At 47.2% G+C, this 19,649-nt stretch overlaps 1 protein-coding gene and 1 non-coding gene across 2 annotated transcripts in view; one reads left to right on the top strand and one right to left on the bottom strand.

Annotated features, from left to right (window-relative positions):
* Positions 1–17,621, top strand: part of ZFYVE26 (zinc finger FYVE-type containing 26) — a 65,061-nt gene extending 47,440 nt beyond the window's left edge. Inside the window, exons 33-42 of the mRNA XM_070469535.1 lie at positions 3,234–3,381; positions 3,606–3,815; positions 4,617–4,835; positions 8,607–8,804; positions 9,686–9,885; positions 10,621–10,762; positions 11,049–11,108; positions 12,276–12,458; positions 13,212–13,256; positions 15,552–17,621. Coding sequence (XP_070325636.1) covers positions 3,234–3,381; positions 3,606–3,815; positions 4,617–4,835; positions 8,607–8,804; positions 9,686–9,885; positions 10,621–10,762; positions 11,049–11,108; positions 12,276–12,458; positions 13,212–13,256; positions 15,552–15,755 — 1,609 coding nt within the window. The 3' untranslated portion in view covers positions 15,756–17,621. The remainder of the gene's footprint in view (positions 1–3,233; positions 3,382–3,605; positions 3,816–4,616; positions 4,836–8,606; positions 8,805–9,685; positions 9,886–10,620; positions 10,763–11,048; positions 11,109–12,275; positions 12,459–13,211; positions 13,257–15,551) is intronic.
* TRNAE-UUC (transfer RNA glutamic acid (anticodon UUC)) lies at positions 12,981–13,053 on the bottom strand. The gene has a single exon. It is a non-coding gene; the product is annotated as a tRNA-Glu (tRNA).
* Positions 17,622–19,649: the final 2,028 nt, after the last annotated feature.

The following is a 19,649-nucleotide window of genomic DNA, read 5'->3' as shown; positions in this document are numbered from 1 at the left end:
TCTGATCCCACTGTGAGTTTTCACCTCCCCATTTTCTGACAAGATGTGCTGAACTGTTTTGGCATCCCATCTGACTTTGGCAAATGCCATCACCAGACCCCAGGCTGTCCTCATCACCCTCCCGTGACAGTTCTTCCCTTTCCCTGAGAGGTCCTCAAAGAACATTCTCTAGCTATACCCAGTCTGAAAGAAAGACTGGCTAATTTTTAATTAAAATTAATTTAGGGGAACACCTTTAGTCTCTGTGGAACTTTCTGACTTTTAAAGAAAATGTGTCCTGGGACTTCCCTGGCTGTACAGTGGTTAAGACTCCGATCTTCCACCACAGAGGGTGCAGGTTCGATTCCTGGTTGGAGAACTAAGATCCTGCATGCTGCTCAGTGCAACCAAAATTAAAAAAAAAGACACGGAAAATGTATCCTTAGCCTTAACCAAAAGTCTACCTAGCCTTGACCAAATTGAGACCATGGCCTCAGGGAGTTGTGGATGACAGATCTTTGAAGCACACTGTGGACTTGTCTGTCCCTGCATCCCAGGGAGACACGTGAGTCATAAAATAGAAGTCTCTATGGAAAAGGGAGGATTCTGCCCCAGGCCCCAGCACAACCTGCTCTGCCTCCGTTAACCTGACAGTGAAAACTCCCAGTTCCCAGCTTACCCACCCAAATGTGTGACTCCTGTTGTGTGTTCCCAGCACTCTGTCCTACCCAGATTTCAGAGAAGAGAGCATAATTTTCTTTGATGTGTCAGTGCTTCAGGCGCTTGCCTAGAGTACCGGCCTGCACACTCACCAGATCACAGAGAGTGCACTGACGCTCAGCTTCACCACTTCCTAAAGCTCTGTAACTTTAGATGACTCTGGGCCTCAGTTTCCTCCTGTGGAAAATGGGGATGATAATGATATTTATTCCCTATGGCTGTTAAAAGGATAAAGTGTGAGTGCTATATTCATATAAAGGGCTAAGAACTGAGCCTGTGTACTCCAAAAATGTTAGTTTTATTCTTATTAACAAAGACCTGAAGGTTGAGAAAGGCAGAAAGAAGTGGGACAGGAAGTGGAAGGAAATGTATAGGAGTTAATTTTACTCCTTGATCAAGAGACAAAGGTTTCTATATCATTTTTCAAGTTGACAAAAAAAGAGGACTATAATATGTTAAATACAGTTTTTTAAATAACCATGTGAAGAACCAAAACTATACCAATTTATCAGAAATGGGGGAGAAGAGAAGGAAAGAACAGAAACCATTCCATATAGCAAAAGATAGAGTTAATGGCAAAAAATCTTGAGATGTCTGACTATTTCTCAAATATCAGAAATGTAAATGAAATACAATCTTATTAAGAGAAAAAAGATACTCAGATTGTGGGGAGGCAGAACAAATTTAATAGTAAGTCCTAAACTTCCTTCAAAATCCAGTACAGATAGAGGCAATATCCACTTTGGGCTAAGTAAGCAGAAATTAAGGAGCTCTTTGCTTCAGCAGGATTCTCATCCACCCCCAGTTGCCATGTGCTTCTTGGACATGTAACAGCAGTAGTTTCAAATTACACATTCTTTCTGCCCAACCCTGGAGTCCTCACATTAGCTGCACTTGTGCCCAGTTACTGACAACAGTAGATTCATATCTCGTGTATTGAGAACTCCTGGTTTGCAGAGTATTTTTCCACTGTTTTAAATACCTTCTTCCAGTACACAAATTGTTGTTCAGTTGCTAATTTGTGTCCAACCTTTTGCAACCCCATGGACTGCAGCACGCCAGACTTCCTTGTCCTTCACTATCTCCGGGAGTTTGTTCAGACTCCTGTCCATTGAGTTGATGATGCCATCCAACCATCTTATCTTCTGTCATCCCTTCTCCTCCTGCCCTCAGTCTTTCCCAGCACCAGGGTCTTTTCCAGTGAATCAGCTCTTCGAATCAGGTGGCCAAAGTATTGGAGCTTCAGCTTCAGTCTTTCCAATGACTATTGATTTCCTTTAGGATTGACTGGTTTGATCTTGCAGTCCAAGGGACACTTAAGAGTCTATAGACAAATAATGTTTAAAAACAAAAGCTCAAACCACCTATTACACATATCCAATACATGATGATACCAAGCTTTCTTTTATACACTATACCATCCCCTGCCGTACCCCCACTAGTTGAGACTCACTCATGTGCTGAATCCCTTTCCAGGGAAATCAGTAGACAAGTCAGGATCCGTGGAGAGGTTTTGATAAAATCTGATACAAGAGCCAAGAACCTTGAGTGTAGGCCTGTCGCAGGTGGGGCCACACAGAATGATCCCAGACAGCTTTCTAGAGTCTGTGTTTAAAAGGTTTTGTAATCACCAGATAGCAGGAGTAAAATCAGAGGCAGCAGCCCTAGTAACAGTATCCACCCTTGACCCAGATAGAGGATGTCAAGTTCAGGGCACTAGAATCCAAGTGAAGAGCCAGGAGGCCCCTGCCCAGCAGCACTCCAGAGGATGGTAGTGCTGTGACCTCCATACTGACTGGAGATGCAGACCGTGATACAATCTGTATGCGCTCTCCCAAATAGACTTCCAGAGAACCGAAAAGCAACGGGTAGCCTGTGAGCTGCTAACATTCAATGTAGAGGCCTTGGCTCAAATAGACCTGAGTGTTCCAGAACGTCCCTACACCACGTATTGATGGCTAACATTTAATGAGTTCCTGAAAGCTTCCCTGGAGGGCTTCCCTGGTGGCTCAGATGGTAAAGCATCTGCCTGCAGTGCTGGAAACATGGGTTCAATCCCTGGGTTGGGAAGATCCCCTGGAGAAGGAAATGGCAACCCACTACAGTATTCTTGCCTAGAGAATTCCATGGACAGAGAAACCTGGCAGGCTACAGTCCACGGGGTCACAAAGAGTTGGACACGACTGATCAAATAACTACATCTACTGCAATCCACTGCAAAGCTCCAGATACCATCCTAAGCTCCTTTCCTTCAGTTATTTCATTTTATCCTTAAAACTTCTGTTGTTATATCCATTTCACAGATGAGTACATTGAGGCAGAGAAAGGTTAACTAACTTGCCCAAGATCATAGAGCCACCAAGCGATAGAGTTGAGAATCAAAAAGTCTGACTCCAGAGCCTATTCGCCCATGTACCTCCCAATTCTCATGATCCCATTTCACATTAAAAATAAAATAGGAAACCTTTAAGCAGCACCTGTCCCTGGGAGGACCCTGGGGAGCCTCACTGCCATGCCCTTTTTCCTCCTGGTAGCTACATCAGCAAGGTCGATGTGCTGAATATTTTAGTTGCTGCTGCTTATCGCCACGTGCCATCTCTGGATCAGATCTTGCAACCGGCTGCGGTAACCAGGCTCAGGAACCAGCTCTTGGAAGCTGAGTACTACCAACTGGGTGTTGAGGTGAGGCACAGAGCTGATGTCTGCCCCAACAAGTTACTTCCTCCACTTTTCCTTGGCCACAGAGAGTGTCTAGGGCATGACCAGTTTGCCAGTGTGGGAGTCATGGCAGGTGGGGTGGGGTGGGGTGAAGGAGATGATTGGCAACAAGGGGATAGAATCAGTCTTTGGGACCCTCAGGCCTGGCTGCAAGTCCTTTTCCCTAAAAAGAGCAGTTTTTCCTCCAGGTCTCCACAAAGACTGGCCTTGATACTACCGGGGCATGGCACGCTTGGGGCATGGCCTGCCTCAAAGCTGGGAACCTCACTGCCGCACGGGAGAAGTTCAGCCGCTGCCTGAAGCCCCCCCTCGACCTCAATCAGCTGAATCATGGCTCAAGGCTGGTACAGGAGGTGGTCGAGTACCTGGAGTCCACAGCGAGGCCACTCCTATCTGTGGTAAGAGTGCAGCAGGCAGAGGCTGGGCTCAGGGGGCCAGCGAGGCCCCAGAGCAGTGACAGCCTGGGGAGACGATCTGCTTCCGTCCCACTGACAGTACAGCCCTGGCCCAGAGCTGTCCAGTTTGGATTTCCTTCTTTCCAGTATATGTGGTTGCTTTTCCAAGAAAGTTGCCTAGTCCTGTCCTACTCTTTGTGACCCATAGACCTGCTGCATGCCAGGCTTCCCTGTCCCTCACCATCTATGTGATTAGATAAGTCATAAAGAGTCAAATATCCAACAACAAAAAAATAAAAAAATTATTTTAAAGACATGAAAATCACATATAATCCCATATCCAGACTTAAGCTGTATTTAGATTTTGGTGACTTTTCTTTGTTGTGTTTTTGAATTAAATTGCTGCTGTACAGTATATAGGGTTCTACAGGTGGCACTAGTGGTAAAGAACCTGCCTGCCAATGCAGGAGATGCGGGTTCAATCCCTGGGTCAGGAAGATCCCCTGGAGGAGGGCACGGCAAGCCACTCCAGTATTCTTGCCTGCAGAATCCCCATGAACAGAGGAGTCTGGTGGGCTACAGTCCACAGGGTCGCAAAGAGTCAGATATGACCAAAGTGACTTAGCATGGCATGGCATACGGTTTAATGTATAGAATTTTATATCCTGCCTGTTTTGTACCCTTCAAACTATACGAGAGAGCATTTTTCCATATTGTTAAGCATTTTTTGAAAGCATTGTTTCCAGAGGCTTCTGAGAACTCTCTGGGTCCCTTGGTCCCTCTCACTCTGTCCTCTCTTGGCAGCAAGATGATGATTTCTTGGCCACCTTGAAAGAGCTGGAAGCAACCCTCCGGACCCAGAGCCTCTCTCTGGAGGTAATTCCTGAAGGGAAGATCCTGAACAACACCTACTACCAAGAATGCCTCTTCTACCTGCATAACTACAGCACCCACCTGGCCATCATCAGCTTCTATGTGAGGCACAGCTGCCTGCGGGAAGCCCTGCTGCACCTGCTCCACAAGGTGGGACCCACAGACACGGCTCTCGCTGTACCTGCCTTGCCCACCTGGCTTGGCCTACCCAGCTTTCGGGGGGGCGATAACCCCCCTTAACCTTACCCCAGGGTTCAGCTGTAGGATCATCTTGGGCAGAGTCAAGTCCAGATGGCAAATTCTAGGGATTTCCCTGTTGGTCCAGTGGTTGGGACTCTGCACTTTCACTGCTGAGGACCCAGGTTCAATCCCTGGTCAAGGAACTAGGATCCTGTGAGTTGTGTGGCATGACCAAAAAAAAAAAACCACAAATGGCAAATTCTCTCTATACAAATCATGTTTTGATGAGCATGCAAAAGTCTTAACTTGGATCTCAGATTGCCCTTCTCACTGGCAATGACAAAGTTCATCCCTTCTCCCAGAACATACAGCAGAACTAAATAATAGCTGAGAATGTGGGCCCTGGAATGAGATGCTTGGTATGAGTGGTGTGACCTTGGGCAAATTGCTTAACTTCTGTTTCCACACCCTTCCCACCTGCTCTGGACTGTATCCTGCCGGTGACCCAGCTGCGCGTCCGCTCGGAGATGTCACCACAAAGACCAGGAAGCACCCATGGCACAGATCCTAAGTTTGGGCCCCAGGCATCTCACGGGAGGAGAATATGCTCTCCTTTCTTCCTGTGATGTCCTCTGCTCTCCTCTCAGAGGAGGTGAAGGCACCCTTGAAGTGCGTTATTTCCTTGGAACCACTGTTAAGCCAAGTCAACACTCCATTTCACCATGACTATTTGGCCTTCTCTTTTTTTTTATCTGAAGGCCCCATGAAGTTTTTCTGAGGAAAAACTGATTCATACCAAATTTCATATAAAATTAAAGAAACTTGAGTTTTACTTTAATTTTAGTCTGCTGCCCTCATCCAAAATGGTAGCCAGTGAAAGTTTACAAAAATAGACATACCTTCTCGGATGTCTCCAAGTGAGTCAGCAGTACAGAGTCCTGGTAACCCCAGCCCTACAGGATGTTGGAGATGCAGGTTTGATCTCTGGGTCAGGAAGATCCCCTGGAGGAGGAAATGGCAACCCAACTCCAGTATTCTTGCCTGAAAAATCCCATGGACAGAGGAGCCTGGCAGTTTACAGTTCATGGGATCACAGAGTCGGACATGAATGAGCACATACACACACAGGACAGCAAGAGGGAAATGTTTTCACTACTGCCTTAGCTACTGTGTCTTAACCAGTTGTCAAGAATATTGTAAAAGTTATATTATTTGGTCTTCAATTACTAATTGTTTCTGTTTACTCCGTTTCCAAATGAGTTTTGAGATAAAGCTGCTTTACCTCACCCAGTTCTGTTTCTTCTGATGACCAGTCCAGAGAGTTAAGCTGCTTATTTACTTATCTTGGTTAAAGCTGACAACAGCATTGCCCCTGCTTTACATTAGTCAGAGCTAGGAAAGAAGCCTTCTTTCTGTCTCTGGTAATCACAGCTACCCTTGAAGTGGACTATCTTACCTTCTCAAGCAGGTGGAGAGCAACAGGAAAAAATAAATAGATAAACATTGTAAAAATTACAACTGAATGCCTAAAGCATGGAAGATGCTCATTCCCTGCCTTTCATCCCTTAGCGAGCTTTCTAAAACATAGTACGTGTTATTTATGTTATTCATAATTCATGTGATTCCTCTCTCTAAAAGGCCTTTGGTGGATCCCCATGGCTGTAAGATGAAGTCCACTTTCTTCAGCATGAATGCAGAACACAATAGGATCAGGTCCCCTTATTTCTCCAATTTATTTTCACCACAAATCCTATCTATGGTCTGTATTCCAGACTTGCCAGATTGTTCAAATTTTCCTAATTGTTCCACGCCCTTTCTTACCTCCAGGAGTCTGCATTGCTGTTTCCTCTCCCCAGGATGCCCTGCCCCTCCTTGTTTTCTTGGAGAATTCCTATTTGTCCTTCTAGACCCTCTCTGTTGAGCATTGACCTCTTCCTATATACCACCTTTGTGCCTAGAATCTAGGTTTCTTACAGCTTTTATCCCAGTGGATTGCAGCTATTTCTACAATTGTGTCTTCCCATCTGGACCGAGAAGGCCCTTACTTACCTTACCTGCTATCTTCAGGCACCTGTCCTAGTGCCAGTTATGAATGAATGAGTGGATGAAATGAAAGTTCTTATGGGGTTGCTTTTCTGAGATATTCCACCTTTCCAGTGCAGCTGATCTCCCTACTTCTTAAAGTGTGTCCTACAACTTTTAGGTTAGGTTTGAGTTTTCAGGAAGAGCCAAAATTGGGAAAGAAGCTCCTCACCCACTGTGCATGTTCTAAAGCCCAGATCCTCTCCACTTCTAAACAGCTGTGCCCAGTGCTTCAAGGCCAGCATGGTTGTACTGCCATGAGTTTATAGCTATCCTTCACTTCCCATCACTTATTCATAATCTAAAGTCTAAGGGCCAAATGATTTTCTTTTCTATGACTATGCAATGGGGGGTATGATTCAGGGTCTCTAAACCACAGATGAACTTCAGAATTGAGTAGATTAGTGTGTGTATACACTTTCCTGATGAGATCCATGATATTTATCATTCATTCATTTACCCAAAAAATAGTTATTAAATAGCCGAGGACTATTCTAGACACCAGAAGTACAACAGTGAAGAAAAAGAAAGGCAAACCAAAAAAAGCTACTTTTATAAAACTTACATTATACTAGGGAGAGAGACAATAAACAAGATAAATACAATATATAGTGTAGGTGACAAGTAATAAGAATAAAGTAGGGGAGAGGGAAGAGGCAAATTGTACAATTATAGACAGACGTCTGGACAGGTGACATCTGAGTGAAGGCCTGAAGAAGGTGGGGAATGAACCATGCAGATTGTGGGAGAAGCACAGTCTGGGTGGAGGGAGTCACAAGGCAAAGGCCAGGGAGGCTTAAGCAGAGTGAACTGGGGAAAGGGTGGGAGCAGGTAAGGTCAGAAACCTAATGGGGCCCAGATCATATCGGGCCTCGCAGATGTTATAAGGACCTGGGCTTTTGCTGCGTGAGAAGGAAAACCTTTGGAAGATTTTGAGCAGAGAAATAACGTGATCTAACTTACGTTTTAACCAGATCACTTGGGTCAATTGACATTAGTCAAAAAAGAGGCAGGAGGTAAACAGGCTAGAAATAGAGATTTAGACATAATCAGCAAATAGCTAGATTTAAAGCCCTGAGACTTATGAAATCAAAAGAGTGAGTAATAAAAAAGAGAAGAGGATCCTCCTAAGCCCTGAGGAGCTTAGGAGGAATCAACAAAAGAGATAGAGAAGGACTAGCCAGAGAAATAGAATGAAAACCTGGCAGGGGTGGTATCCTGGAAGACAAATAAAGACAGTTTTTCAAGGAGCAAGCCACCAGCTATCAGCAGCTGTTGACAGAATAGGTGGAAAATAAGGACTTAAGAATTTTAAATTTAACAAAAGCAGAGGTCTTCAGTGACCTAAGGGACAGTTGCAGTTGGAGTTTTAGATATAAAAGCTGGATGAGAGTGAGTTCAAGAGACAATCACAGGAGAGGAATTGGAGACAGGGAGTGTAGATAACTCCATCAAGGAGCTCGTCTGTACAGAGAAGGGGAGAAGCAGTCACTGGAGTGGGATCCTCAAAGGGATCCATCTGTGATGCACAAAAAAGGTTAAGTAGCATGACTGTAGGAGAATGCTGAGGGATGTGAGTGGAAGGAAACTCAGAATGGGTCCCAAGCAGTGCCAGAACCAGGCTGCAGACTTCTGACTTGTTGCTTTGCCCTGCTCCAGGAGAGTCCCCCAGAAGTCTTCATAGAAGGCATTTTCCAGCCAAGCTATAAAAGTGGGAAGCTACACGATTTAGAAAACCTTCTAGAATCTATTGACTCATCCTTGGAAAGCTGGGGAAAGTACTTGATTGCCGCCTGCCAACATTTACAGAAGAAGAACTACTACCACATCCTGTATGAGTTGCAGCAGTTTATGAAGGTAACAACAGCCCCATCCTGCCTGCCGCCTCTGTCCCCACAGCCTTGCCGTGAGGTGGGTCTGCACGGGATGAGGGACAAGACTGTCCCTTAGCCCCTAGCCTTGCTCCTTGACTCAGCAACAACAAATCCATGTTGCTCTGAGGCATTCTTATATAATATCAGGATTTCCATTCTCATCCCAAAGAGGCAAACTTTAATTTTGTCAGAATTCAGGAAATATAAAGATTAAAAAGAAGAGGGATATGATAGTTTCTAGATAAACATGGGGCGTGAATACAGAATTAATTCACAAGGAAGGGTGGAGAAGTATTTTTAGAGCATATAAATGAAACCAGAAGGATCAGGATTCTTCTAGTCTGTGAGACATTGAATGATTCAGAGCCAGAGTAAAAGTGATGGCAAGTCAAATGGAGTATCCTAAATCTCCTTTTTAAAGATCTCTTTTGTGGAGGAATAATGTCCCACCCAAGAGTCCTGCCAGCTGCTTACTCCATGGCTCAGTGGGTAAAGAATCCTCCTGCAATGCAAGAGACACGGGAGATGCAGGTTCAATCCCTGGGGTGGGAAGATCCCCTGGAGGAGGAAATGGCAACCCACTCCAGTACTCTTGCCTGGAGAATCCCATGGATGGAGGAGCCTGGCAGGCTACAGTCCATGGGGTCACAAAGAGTTGGACACAGGTGAGCCCAAGCACAGCCCACAAGGCTGCAGAAACACCTGACAAGAACCCAGCCAGTCAGTTCACTTTCGGATCTCTTGGGCCTCTGAGGGGAGGGGTGCTGGCAACCAGACATCCCCGGTGGAATTCAGATCAGAACTCTCCCCACGTCCCCACCCTCCAAATCTCCTTTGACCAGAACATTCATTTTCCTCTTCCAGGACCACGTGCGGGCCGCCATGACCTGTATCCGGTTCTTCACTCACAAAGCAAAGACGTACACGGAGCTGGGAGAGAAGCTCTCCTGGCTGCTGAAAGCCAAGGACCACCTGAAGATCTACCTCCAAGATACCTCCCGGCGTAGCGGAAGGAAGAAAACCACCTTCTTCCGAAAGAAGATGACGGCGTCCGATGTGTCAAGGTAGCTCGGGATTCAGGGAACAGTTGGGGCGGTGCAGAAGGGCTGGAACCCAGGGGACTGTTGGTGACGAAGCCACTCTCGCCCATCTCTGAACTCGTGGGAAACAAACATATACACCTAATAGAAGTCATTCATGGATGATTGTGTCTGGTGTTGAGTCTCAAAAGTCTCCAGAGGAGCTTGGAGGAAAGGAGACTGGGGGAGGGGCGGAGATTAGGCTCACTGGTGACAATCAGGCTAAACCCCTACCCTGCGCAAGAGGCAGAAGAGGTCCTGGGTGATCCTTCATCTCCAGCTTACATCTCAGTACTCTCCCTTGTGGTGCGTCAGGCACACCGGCTCCTCGGCACCCTGAGTCCTTCCCTTCTCTCAGCTTTATGCTGAGAACACAACATCTGAAGTGAATGCTCACTGCCACCATTTTTTCCTTCACAGTCCCAATCACTAGATGCCTTGATGTGCTTGTTCCTTACCCACCTCTCCTCTAGCCTCAGGGCAGCGTTCACGTCTGTCTCAACCTCTGTTGTTGTTAGCAGCATACCATGCTCTGTAAACACTCGTCACCCATTTTTGTCCTGTCGTAACTTCTCAGAAGGCATTTTGGATCTCTTGCCTCCACACCCATTTCTCTTGCCCTTTCCATTGCCATCCTGTTATGACTTCTCAGTCCCCCCTGGTCCTTGTTACCCACGAGTTCCCTCCTGAGGCTAGACTGTGCGTCGCCTGTCCCCACAGACACATGAACACCCTTCAGCTGCAGATGGAAGTGACCAGGTTCTTGCATCGCTGCGAAAGTGCTGGGACCTCCCAAGTCACTGCCTCGCCTCTGCCAACCCTGTTTGGAAATAACCACATGAAAATGGATGTTGCCTGCAAGGTATGCCTGATGACTCGGACCCCTGGCAGGCCGTTCTCTTTCAGAATGCTCATCACACTTGGCACTGTCTGATTATTTCAGTCGTTTGTTTGATGGTTGCTTCCTCAATGGAATGTGAGCCCCAGAAGGCTGTGGCTCGAGTCCATTCGTATCCCTTGTGCCTGTGCTCAGTAGAGTCTTCACGGATATTTGTTGGAATAAATGAATGAATGAGGGTCTTGTTCTTGACTGAGGGGCTGCTCCAGTCATTATTGCTTCCGTAAGCATGTTTCCCTCTCCTTTTCAGGTCATGCTAGGAGGGAAAAATGTAGAAGATGGTTTTGGAATTGCATTCCGTGTTCTGCAGGTATGACCGGATTACTTAGGATTATATGAGCAGGGATCAGCACATGAGCACATTTCTGTGAGAGATTATTCCTCAGAAAATTTTTATCCCGAGAAAAGCAGATTTATACTACATCAAGGATGAAAGCAACGAGGTGGCTATTACAAAACTGGGTCAAGTTCGAGACCAAAGGCCACTTTGACAAAAGCCAAGCCACTGGTGACAATCATCAAAACTGTCAAATAAATACCTGAAACCGGGTCTAGGACAGTTCACCACAGCTGTCCTCCTCGCAGGGGAGCATGGCTGGAGGAGATGATGGGGGGAAGAGTGGTCCTATTCAATGGGAGGGGCTCCCTGGCAGCAAGAGCCGCCCCTCCATCCTTCAGCTGCCCACGAGCCGGCTCGAGGCGTACATTTCTTGTTGCTGTGATAAGAGGACCCAGGTACAGCTGTGGCACTGGATAGAGGATGGAGCAGGGCGCTGAGACCATGAGAAGCCAGACCACCCCTACTGCACCGTGACACAGAGGCACCCAGAGGCCCCTCACTCTCCAGGCAGGCAGGGTCTTAATTAACACTGTGCACATCTCAAGGATCAAAGACAGCAAGCAATCCAATCTGACAGATCTCTTTTCTTCCCACCTGTTTTCTGTGTTGGACAAAGCTCTCCATACACAGATACCCCCATAGGCAAGTGGAGTGACAGCTCCTTTCAGACCCAAAGGCAACAGAGTGTTTATCCGGTAGTTTCTAGATCATCAGTCTTTTGGTGAACTGGTCTGTCTCCTAACACCACAGCCTCTCTTCACAGAGCACCTGGTGTCCTGGGAAGCCAGTGTCAGCCCCCGATATCCATTTTCCAAGAGAAGGTTGACTCGTTAGAGGGAGAATGAACTGGTCTTGGGCATTTGATTAGAATATCTTCAGGCGGTGACATGGCAGCAAGTGAAATGTACCAACATAGATCTCAAAGTCCCAGTTTTCATGCTTGCTTCCCAAATATCTGCTGAACTCCAAAAGAGGAACTTTCTGCTGGTTGTCTGCTTACGTATGCTTTCTCCTGGGTCTGCAGTCAATTTGGCATGTCTGCCCCAAGCCCGTTTGGAGCTCTGTAAATGTCACCTTCCTTCCCCCGGCTGTGGAGTCCCTGCCTCCCTCCCCTCATCATCCTGTGTTCTGTTCTAGGACTTCCAGCTGGATGCCGCTGCTACCTACTGCAGGGCTGCCCGGCAGCTGGTGGAGAGGGAGAGGTACAGTGAGATCCGACAGCTGCTCAGGTGTGTCAGCGAGTCGGGCATGGCAGCCCAAAGCGATGGGGACACTGTGCTCCTCAACTGCGTGGAAGCGTTCAGGAGGATTCCCCCCCAGGTAAACCCCCCAGACCTCGGCTCCTCCATCTCTTTCAGTGTCTTCACGTCCCCCTCTCTATTTTTCTCTTCCCCGTCATGTACCCGAGACTCGACAAGATCCCTCTGTCTTTCTGACCCCTCTATAATAATGGCCTTACTCTAATCAACCCTTCCCTGGAAAGAAAATCCACGGTGTGTATCCAGAAGCCGCCCCTCAGCATCCCGTTGCCTGATGTTATTGACGCCTGGAAGTGTCTGCGGATCAGTGGAGTTGAGTTTCTCCCAGAGATTGTAGACGAGGTCAATATGGGCCTGCAGGTGGCGTGTCACCTGCAAAACTGTTCCCCAGTGGCTTCTCTGTGGGATGAACAGACACATCATTCATGAAAGCCAAGGAAAAGCTTTTTGTCTCATGTTGACTCTCAGATTCCCAAGCTTAGTCTTATCATTAGATTTCCTCTGTTGCTCTGATAGCCGGAGTTGAGGTGTTTTTTGTTTTTTTTTTTATTTTGACCACTCCACAAGGCTTTTGGGATCTCATTTCCCCAACCGGGGACTGAACCCGGGCCCTCGGCAGTGAAAGCACCGAGTCCTCACCACTGGACCACCAGGGATTTCCCAGGAGTTGAGTTTATAAGGAAGGGTCAGGCAGGCATCCCCACCCAGAGTCAGAAGGGCTTGGCTGAGATGGAGTTGAGCCCCGGCTCCCATGCCGGGGGCCCCCTCTGTTGCCCCCTCTGCCTCACGACTGCTGTGTCTCTGTCCCGCACAGGAGCTGGAGAGCCTGATCCAGGCGATACACAGTGATGACAACAAGGTGAGCAGAGTTGTCTCCGCACCCAGTGATGCGCGGGAACAGCCCTTTGGACCTGCCTTGGCACCTTCACCCCTCACTTGCTACGACAGTTCCATTCAACCCCTGTCTCGCCATCTTTATTATCAGAGGTGGGGTCGGGACCCAGATAAGGGCGTAGAAGGGAGGGAACATGTAGAGAACGTGAGACCCTGACCACATGAGCCTTGGCCCTCTCTCTTCTGTACCCCCAAGACACACAGGCCTTTCCACTCTCCCCATTTTCCACGGAGGTTTTCTCTCCCATCCCTAGGAAATCCTCACTTGCAGATTGTCTCACTGAATAAGGTTCTCAGAGTAAACAGGCATCTCTCTATCTTAAAGGAGCGAGGGTACCCTCTCTGGTAGGGAAAAAACCCAGCCAACCCTTTGACCAGCAATGCCTGTTAGTTCCTCAGTCTCCAGAACGGGCCTTTCCCCTGAGGCCCGTGCCTGCTTCCCATTGCGTAGGAAATGGGTGATCCTCGCTGAGGGTGCCAGGCAGAATAAAAGTATTCCCAGCTGCTCCAGTTTGTGGCTCACCACAGGCTCGATCCACCTGCCGTTCAGGGGAAGGCCTGCAGGCCAAGAGAGGTATGAGAAAACCCAGCCAGCCTGCCCTGGCCACTAGCAGTGGGATCATCTGAGTCCCTCGTGAAGAACACTCGTGTTAGCAAACAACTTCTTACACTACCCTGTTGCTGCTCCCCATGGCGGTATTGCTGTTTCCTGAACTGAATTTCCAGGGCATGTTTCATTTAGGGGTTTAGGGAGGATCTGTTCTTAACATTTCTTCATCTAATTCTGCGAGATCCTGATGCAATCTTATGAAAAGGATGGAATTCTGACATCCCGAAATGTGAAAAATTCTTTTTCTGGAATCAGAATGAGAACCTGACAGGCCTGAGACCCAGGTTTCTTGATTCTCGGACTGTGTGTGGTTCTTTTCTAAGCCTTCAGGGAACCCACTGCTCAGTAGGACAGAGGCTTTGTCCCTGGAAAAGACGGACCCTGGCTACCATCATGTTACTTCTTCAGGTTTTTTCTTCTGTCAGGTGCTGTTGTAACACACTTAAGTGATCTAAGGCCACAAGATCTTGCCATAAAACAGCTTCATTCAGTTTTTATTCCAGACTTTCTGGAAAAATGCCCTTCTCTTGGTAGGGAGCTTTGCCTGTCAACTTGGTGATATTCCATTCAATGTACACTGGTGCAAGTGGAGCTGAAGGTCTGGGAGAGAGCAAACGTCCCAGAACAGCAGATGGATTAACCAGACCAGAGCTCAGAACGTGCCAGACATCTTGCAGCTGTAGATTATCTGTAATTGAGCTTAGAAAAGGAAGACTTTAGTGACTGAAATGAGAGAAGAAGGTAGAGCTTTGAAACACGAAGAGAGGAGTCCTCTGCAACCACCAGGAGGACTGTCATGGCAAAAGGCACCTACTGGCCTGGAGGTCTGAGGCAGCTCACCAGGACCTTGCCATTCGCTTGCCTGGAGCCCTGGCTAGCCAGGGAGGTGCTGGTGGAGTGAGGACAGGGAAGGAAGGGGCTCTCATCTCCCTCACATTAGGAACTCATGAGATGGAGTGTGTCCAGAATTCAGGAAACTAGATTGCCTCTGATGCAAACAGCAAGTAAGGTCAACCTGGGGCCACCCCTTAATTAGACTTTTTCTAATTGTGTATCTGCACTTCTTTCCCCAAGATTTTTAATTCAGCAGGTCGAAGAAAATAGAGAAAGGGGCCCTGTGTGCCCATTGTAGGGGGCAGGTATGATGACTCATTCATTCATTCATTCATTCACTTCATGCATATTCATGGAATACCCACATGCCAGGCCCTGTGCTCGGCTCCAGGAATGGTTAGAAAAAGCAGACACTCTTCCTGCCCTCCTAGTCAAGGAGACAGACATCAATCAAATAATCACTCAAATAACCGCAAAAACCACAGTTTGTCAGCATTGAGGCCCAGCGAAAGCTGGAAAGCCCAGGAGAGTGAGGAGTCTTGGAGGGAGTAAATAGAGGCCAGGCTCTGCCTGCCTGCCTTCTGCTTTTTAAAATTCTTGGCTTATTTATAATAACTTTTCCACTGTACAGTAATACAGTGTAATAGGTTAGTGTCCGGAATATTTAGAGTGACCATAACGTAGTAAAAGGCAAGAACCCAGTTATAGTTATTGGTGGGTGAGAAGTGCTGTCTTGTCTCTCTTCACGCGGCCCTGCTTCTTGGTGACTTGTCAGTGATGGTTTCCTTCCGGCTGTTTCTTGCACCCAATTGCCAGGTTCAGGCCTACCTGACGTGCTGCAAGCTGCGTTCCGCCTACCTGATCGCCGTGAAGCAAGAACACTCTCGGGCCGCGGTCCTAGTCGAGCGGGTGCAGCAGGCCGCCAAGAGCAGCGGGGACGCAGTGGTGCAAGACATCTGCTCCCAGTGGCTTCTGACCAGCCGCAGCCGGGGTGCCCATGGTTCGGCCTCCAGGAAGTGACCCTGGGCTGCAGGGCCGGACAGCTGTGGGGCAGGAGCGATGGGCACCCTTCCAGCCCTTTCCTCCTGTGGGGCAGGACTTCCCTGGCTCCACCCCAGGTTCGAAAGAGCTGGAATTGGACCCGACCTGCCATCTTGAGCAAAGATAGGAAATCTTTCACGCAAGTGCCATGTTTCTGTAAAATTGTGGGGTCTGTGTGTGTTTGTCTGGAGATGGCCAGTTCTTTCTACCTCAGAGTGAGTGTGTGTGTGTGTGCACGCTCTTCACGCTCATGTTTACGCTCAAGCATTTCTGAACAAAGCTCTCCCCCACTGCAAAGAGGCACTTTACTTTCGACTTCTGCCTGTCTGAAAACCTTCCTGCGTTTTTGGTTCTTAACCCGGGTTCATCCTGTTTGTACACAGTCCCCTTGGTGTGGAGACGTTCCAGAAGCTTCTCATGACTACAAGGCTTTTTGACAGAATGATGGAGCTGCATCAGAAGGTTTGCCTCTTTTCCCCTCCTTCCCGTCCCCAGATGCAGAGATGGCTTTGGGGCAGGTGCTTCCTGTGGTGTGAAACCATTCTAAGCATCTCTCCTCTCATAAACACAAGAGTTACTGTGAGTCTTTGGAAGGTAGTCTGAACAGAAGGATCCTCAGGTGCTGGCATCTGAAAGCTGTGGATGCCTGGACACCTGATGGGGTCTGGAACCCCAGACACGGGCAGGAGGGGTGCCATCGTGTTCATCCACAGGGAGAGAAAGGGGAACCTCTCCAAACAGCATTGCAGGAGAGTTGTCTACAAGCACAGAACTGGCTTTTGTCAATATTCCTGCTGCCAAGTAAGAGAACATGGCTTCCTCTTGGAGAGTCTGGGAGAGAAACAGTAGCCAAGGTCCTGGGACCAAATGGCTAGACTTTGCCTGTTTCAGTTACAGTCCTATTTATGCCCCTTAAATTGGTTAGAAAATCACTTCCTCTTTCCACCTGCTTCTCCCAGGACAGAAGGGTGGACATGCAGAGACCCAGGGTCATTGAGAAGGCAGTGCATTTCTTTGTCTTAACGGTGGGAGTCAAAGGTTCACTGTAAAGTTGGGCCTGAGGACAAGAGTTAAACAAGGGGATGATGACATAAGGTCATGTACAGTTGGTGAGCAGCCAAATGAAGTGCTCCTTTAATTAGTGTGGGCCTGTCTTCCCACTGGAGATGTGGCAAGCTTCTGGAAAAGGTCTGCCCTAGTCCGTGATGTGAATTTGCAAACAAGGGGTGTGAAAAGAGCTCCACAGCTGCAAGCCTCCCACCAGCCAGAGCTCAGCCCGTCCACCTCACAGGGGCTGCTGAGAGGAACGGAAGCTAGAAGCCCAAGTCAGTATCTCTGGTGCTTAGAAACCCTGCGGATCTCCCTCTGAACAAGGTTTTTTAAATAATGAACTAAGCAATTCTAAGAGCATCTGTAGAAGTTCTGGTCCTCTGAGGGAGGGAAGAAATGGCAAAGAAAATACTAGACTCCTTTATGGGGAAGTTGGACAAGTGGCATTTTTGTCTTTGAGTTGTAGAATGCATCTGTCTCCCAGGAAACGTTCTTCCCTGGCATCTGCTTGCCCTTCTAAGTCTGCCCTTTTTGCACTGAACTTGAGCACTTTATATTAAATGGGTTGCAAATCTTACAGCCATTAATTTGAGATGTTAAGACCAGATTTTCCTGACATTTTCCTCTAACTAATTGAACCTGTAAAATAGCAACCATTGACTAGACTGACGTAAGATGAGGCTAAGGGCCTTTGGGCATCAGGCTGTGGTCTCCAGCAAAACAATTAACTAAGGGCAGGTTGACGGGTTGAATGTTTGACTATAAGCAAGTCACAATAAAATGTCTGTCCTACAAGTTGTTGGCTTCATGGCTCATTTGTGCTGTCTTGCTCTTACCCTTCCCTTCTTGCCTTGGGTTCTGTGTTGAGAGAAAAGGTGGGTGGGAAAGATGAAATGACCTTCAACTCTTGAACTTCTCAAAATGATTCCTGTTATAACTCAGGCCTCTTAGGTTAAGATTTATCTCAAGTTTCCTAGGTGGCTCAGATGGTAAAGAATCTGCCTGCAATGTGGGAGACCCAGGTTCAATCCCTGGGTTGGAAAGATCCCCTGGAGGAGGGCATGGCAACCCACTCCAGTATTCTTGCCTGGAGAATCTGCAAGGACAGAGGAGCCTGGTGGGCTACAGTCCATGGAGTTGCAAGGAGTCAGACACAACTGAAGCAACTAGGCACACAAAAAAAACTACTTGTGTACTCTCTACCACCAGGAATTTTTTTTTTTTTTTTTTTTGCTTCATTCAGAGTGGTGGGTGGAGGTAGGTTATACATTCATCAGGTAGAGAAGACAAATGAAAAGTCCTTCCCATCCCTATCTCCTCAGCCCTCAGCCCCATCCCCTCCCAGAGGCTACCTGTGTGACCAGTTTCTAGTGTATAGTTTCAGAACTCTTTTATGCATATAGAAGCAATAATGACTGAAGTATTCTGTGGTGAAGATATGCCATAATTATTTAACCAGTCTCTGTTGATGGATAGTTTAGGTTGTTGCCATCTTTACCACAACAGATGATGCTGCAGTGAATTATCTTGTCTGGAATACCCTGGGTCAAAGACTTCCTGGCAGTCCAGTGGTTAAGACTCCACACTTCCAATGCAGGAGGTATGGGTTCTATCCCTGGTTGGGGAACTAGGATCCTGTATGCTGCATGGCGTAGTCAAAAAATTAAAAACCTCTAAACCAGAATACCCTGGGTCTGGTATGAACATTTGGTGAGTGTTGTCAGTCACCTTACATAGAGGTCATCGTAATTACCTGTCCCACCAGCAGTGAAGACAAGGGCCTGCTTTCCCACACCCTTACCTCAACACTTAGCAAACTTTGTAGATCTCTGCCAGTCTGAGAATGAAAAATGGAACTCTGAAATTTTTTTTCAAGCTGGTTTTTTCCCTTTAATTCTATGTATCTTTTTAATATCAACCAAACTGTGACTCTTTGAAATCAGGGGTCAGATCTTTGGGGAAAGTAGAACTCACACTGGGCTTGTTGTTTTCTGGCCACCCTCTTACAGCACCTGTGTGCAGAATGACACTTGAGCCACAGACGGGAGCTTTGCTACCATTATCTTCTTTCCCCAGGAACATGATCTCATCTAATATGTCATTTAAGAAAATTAGCAAAACTTCAAACACACAACAAACAAAAAGTAATGATGAAAGTCCACCTGAAAATCCCCTGTTTGGGATCTGGCACGAAGATGCTTCAAACAAAGGAAATTGGAACACCCAAAGTAAATCTAAGATAGAGGATCCAGACTATGTTTAGAAACCTGAGATGCTCCAAATTTACTGGATATCTTCAGCTGGAGCTTTAAGTGAAGTAGATCAAATGTTCTCAGAGTCTTCATACTCAAGCAACCAAATAGCAACAGTCACCATAACCCTGAGGGAAATGACCTGTCTTGGTCATCCTCTCTTCTATAGGAATGATGTTAACTGACCCATTGAAGCCTCCAATTCTTCTACAACAGATTTATTCAACATCTGGTTGCTGAATGGTTTCTTCAGTGGGGTTCTTTCACACTCCTTATTTCTTCATGTTGTTATTTCTACTTGGCACTCTTCTTTCACCACCTCCACTACCCCACCTTCCAATCTGCTGTTATCCAAAACCTTCCTTCAAGCTCATTTCTTTTACTTTTTTTTTTTTTTTTTTGCCTCACCATTCAGCATGTGGGATCTTAGTTCACTGACCAGGGATCAAATGTGTATCCCTGGCAGTGGAAGTGCAGACTCCTAATCACTGGACCACCAGGGAATTCCCTTCAAACCCACTTCAAGTGCCTTTCCTGCAAATTATTTGCTGCTCTGGCTATACCTCCTCTT

The sequence above is a fragment of the Odocoileus virginianus genome, chromosome 6, assembly GCF_023699985.2.
Source record: "Odocoileus virginianus isolate 20LAN1187 ecotype Illinois chromosome 6, Ovbor_1.2, whole genome shotgun sequence".
Lineage (NCBI taxonomy): Eukaryota > Metazoa > Chordata > Mammalia > Artiodactyla > Cervidae > Odocoileus > Odocoileus virginianus.
This window is presented reverse-complemented; position numbering and strand designations above follow the sequence as displayed.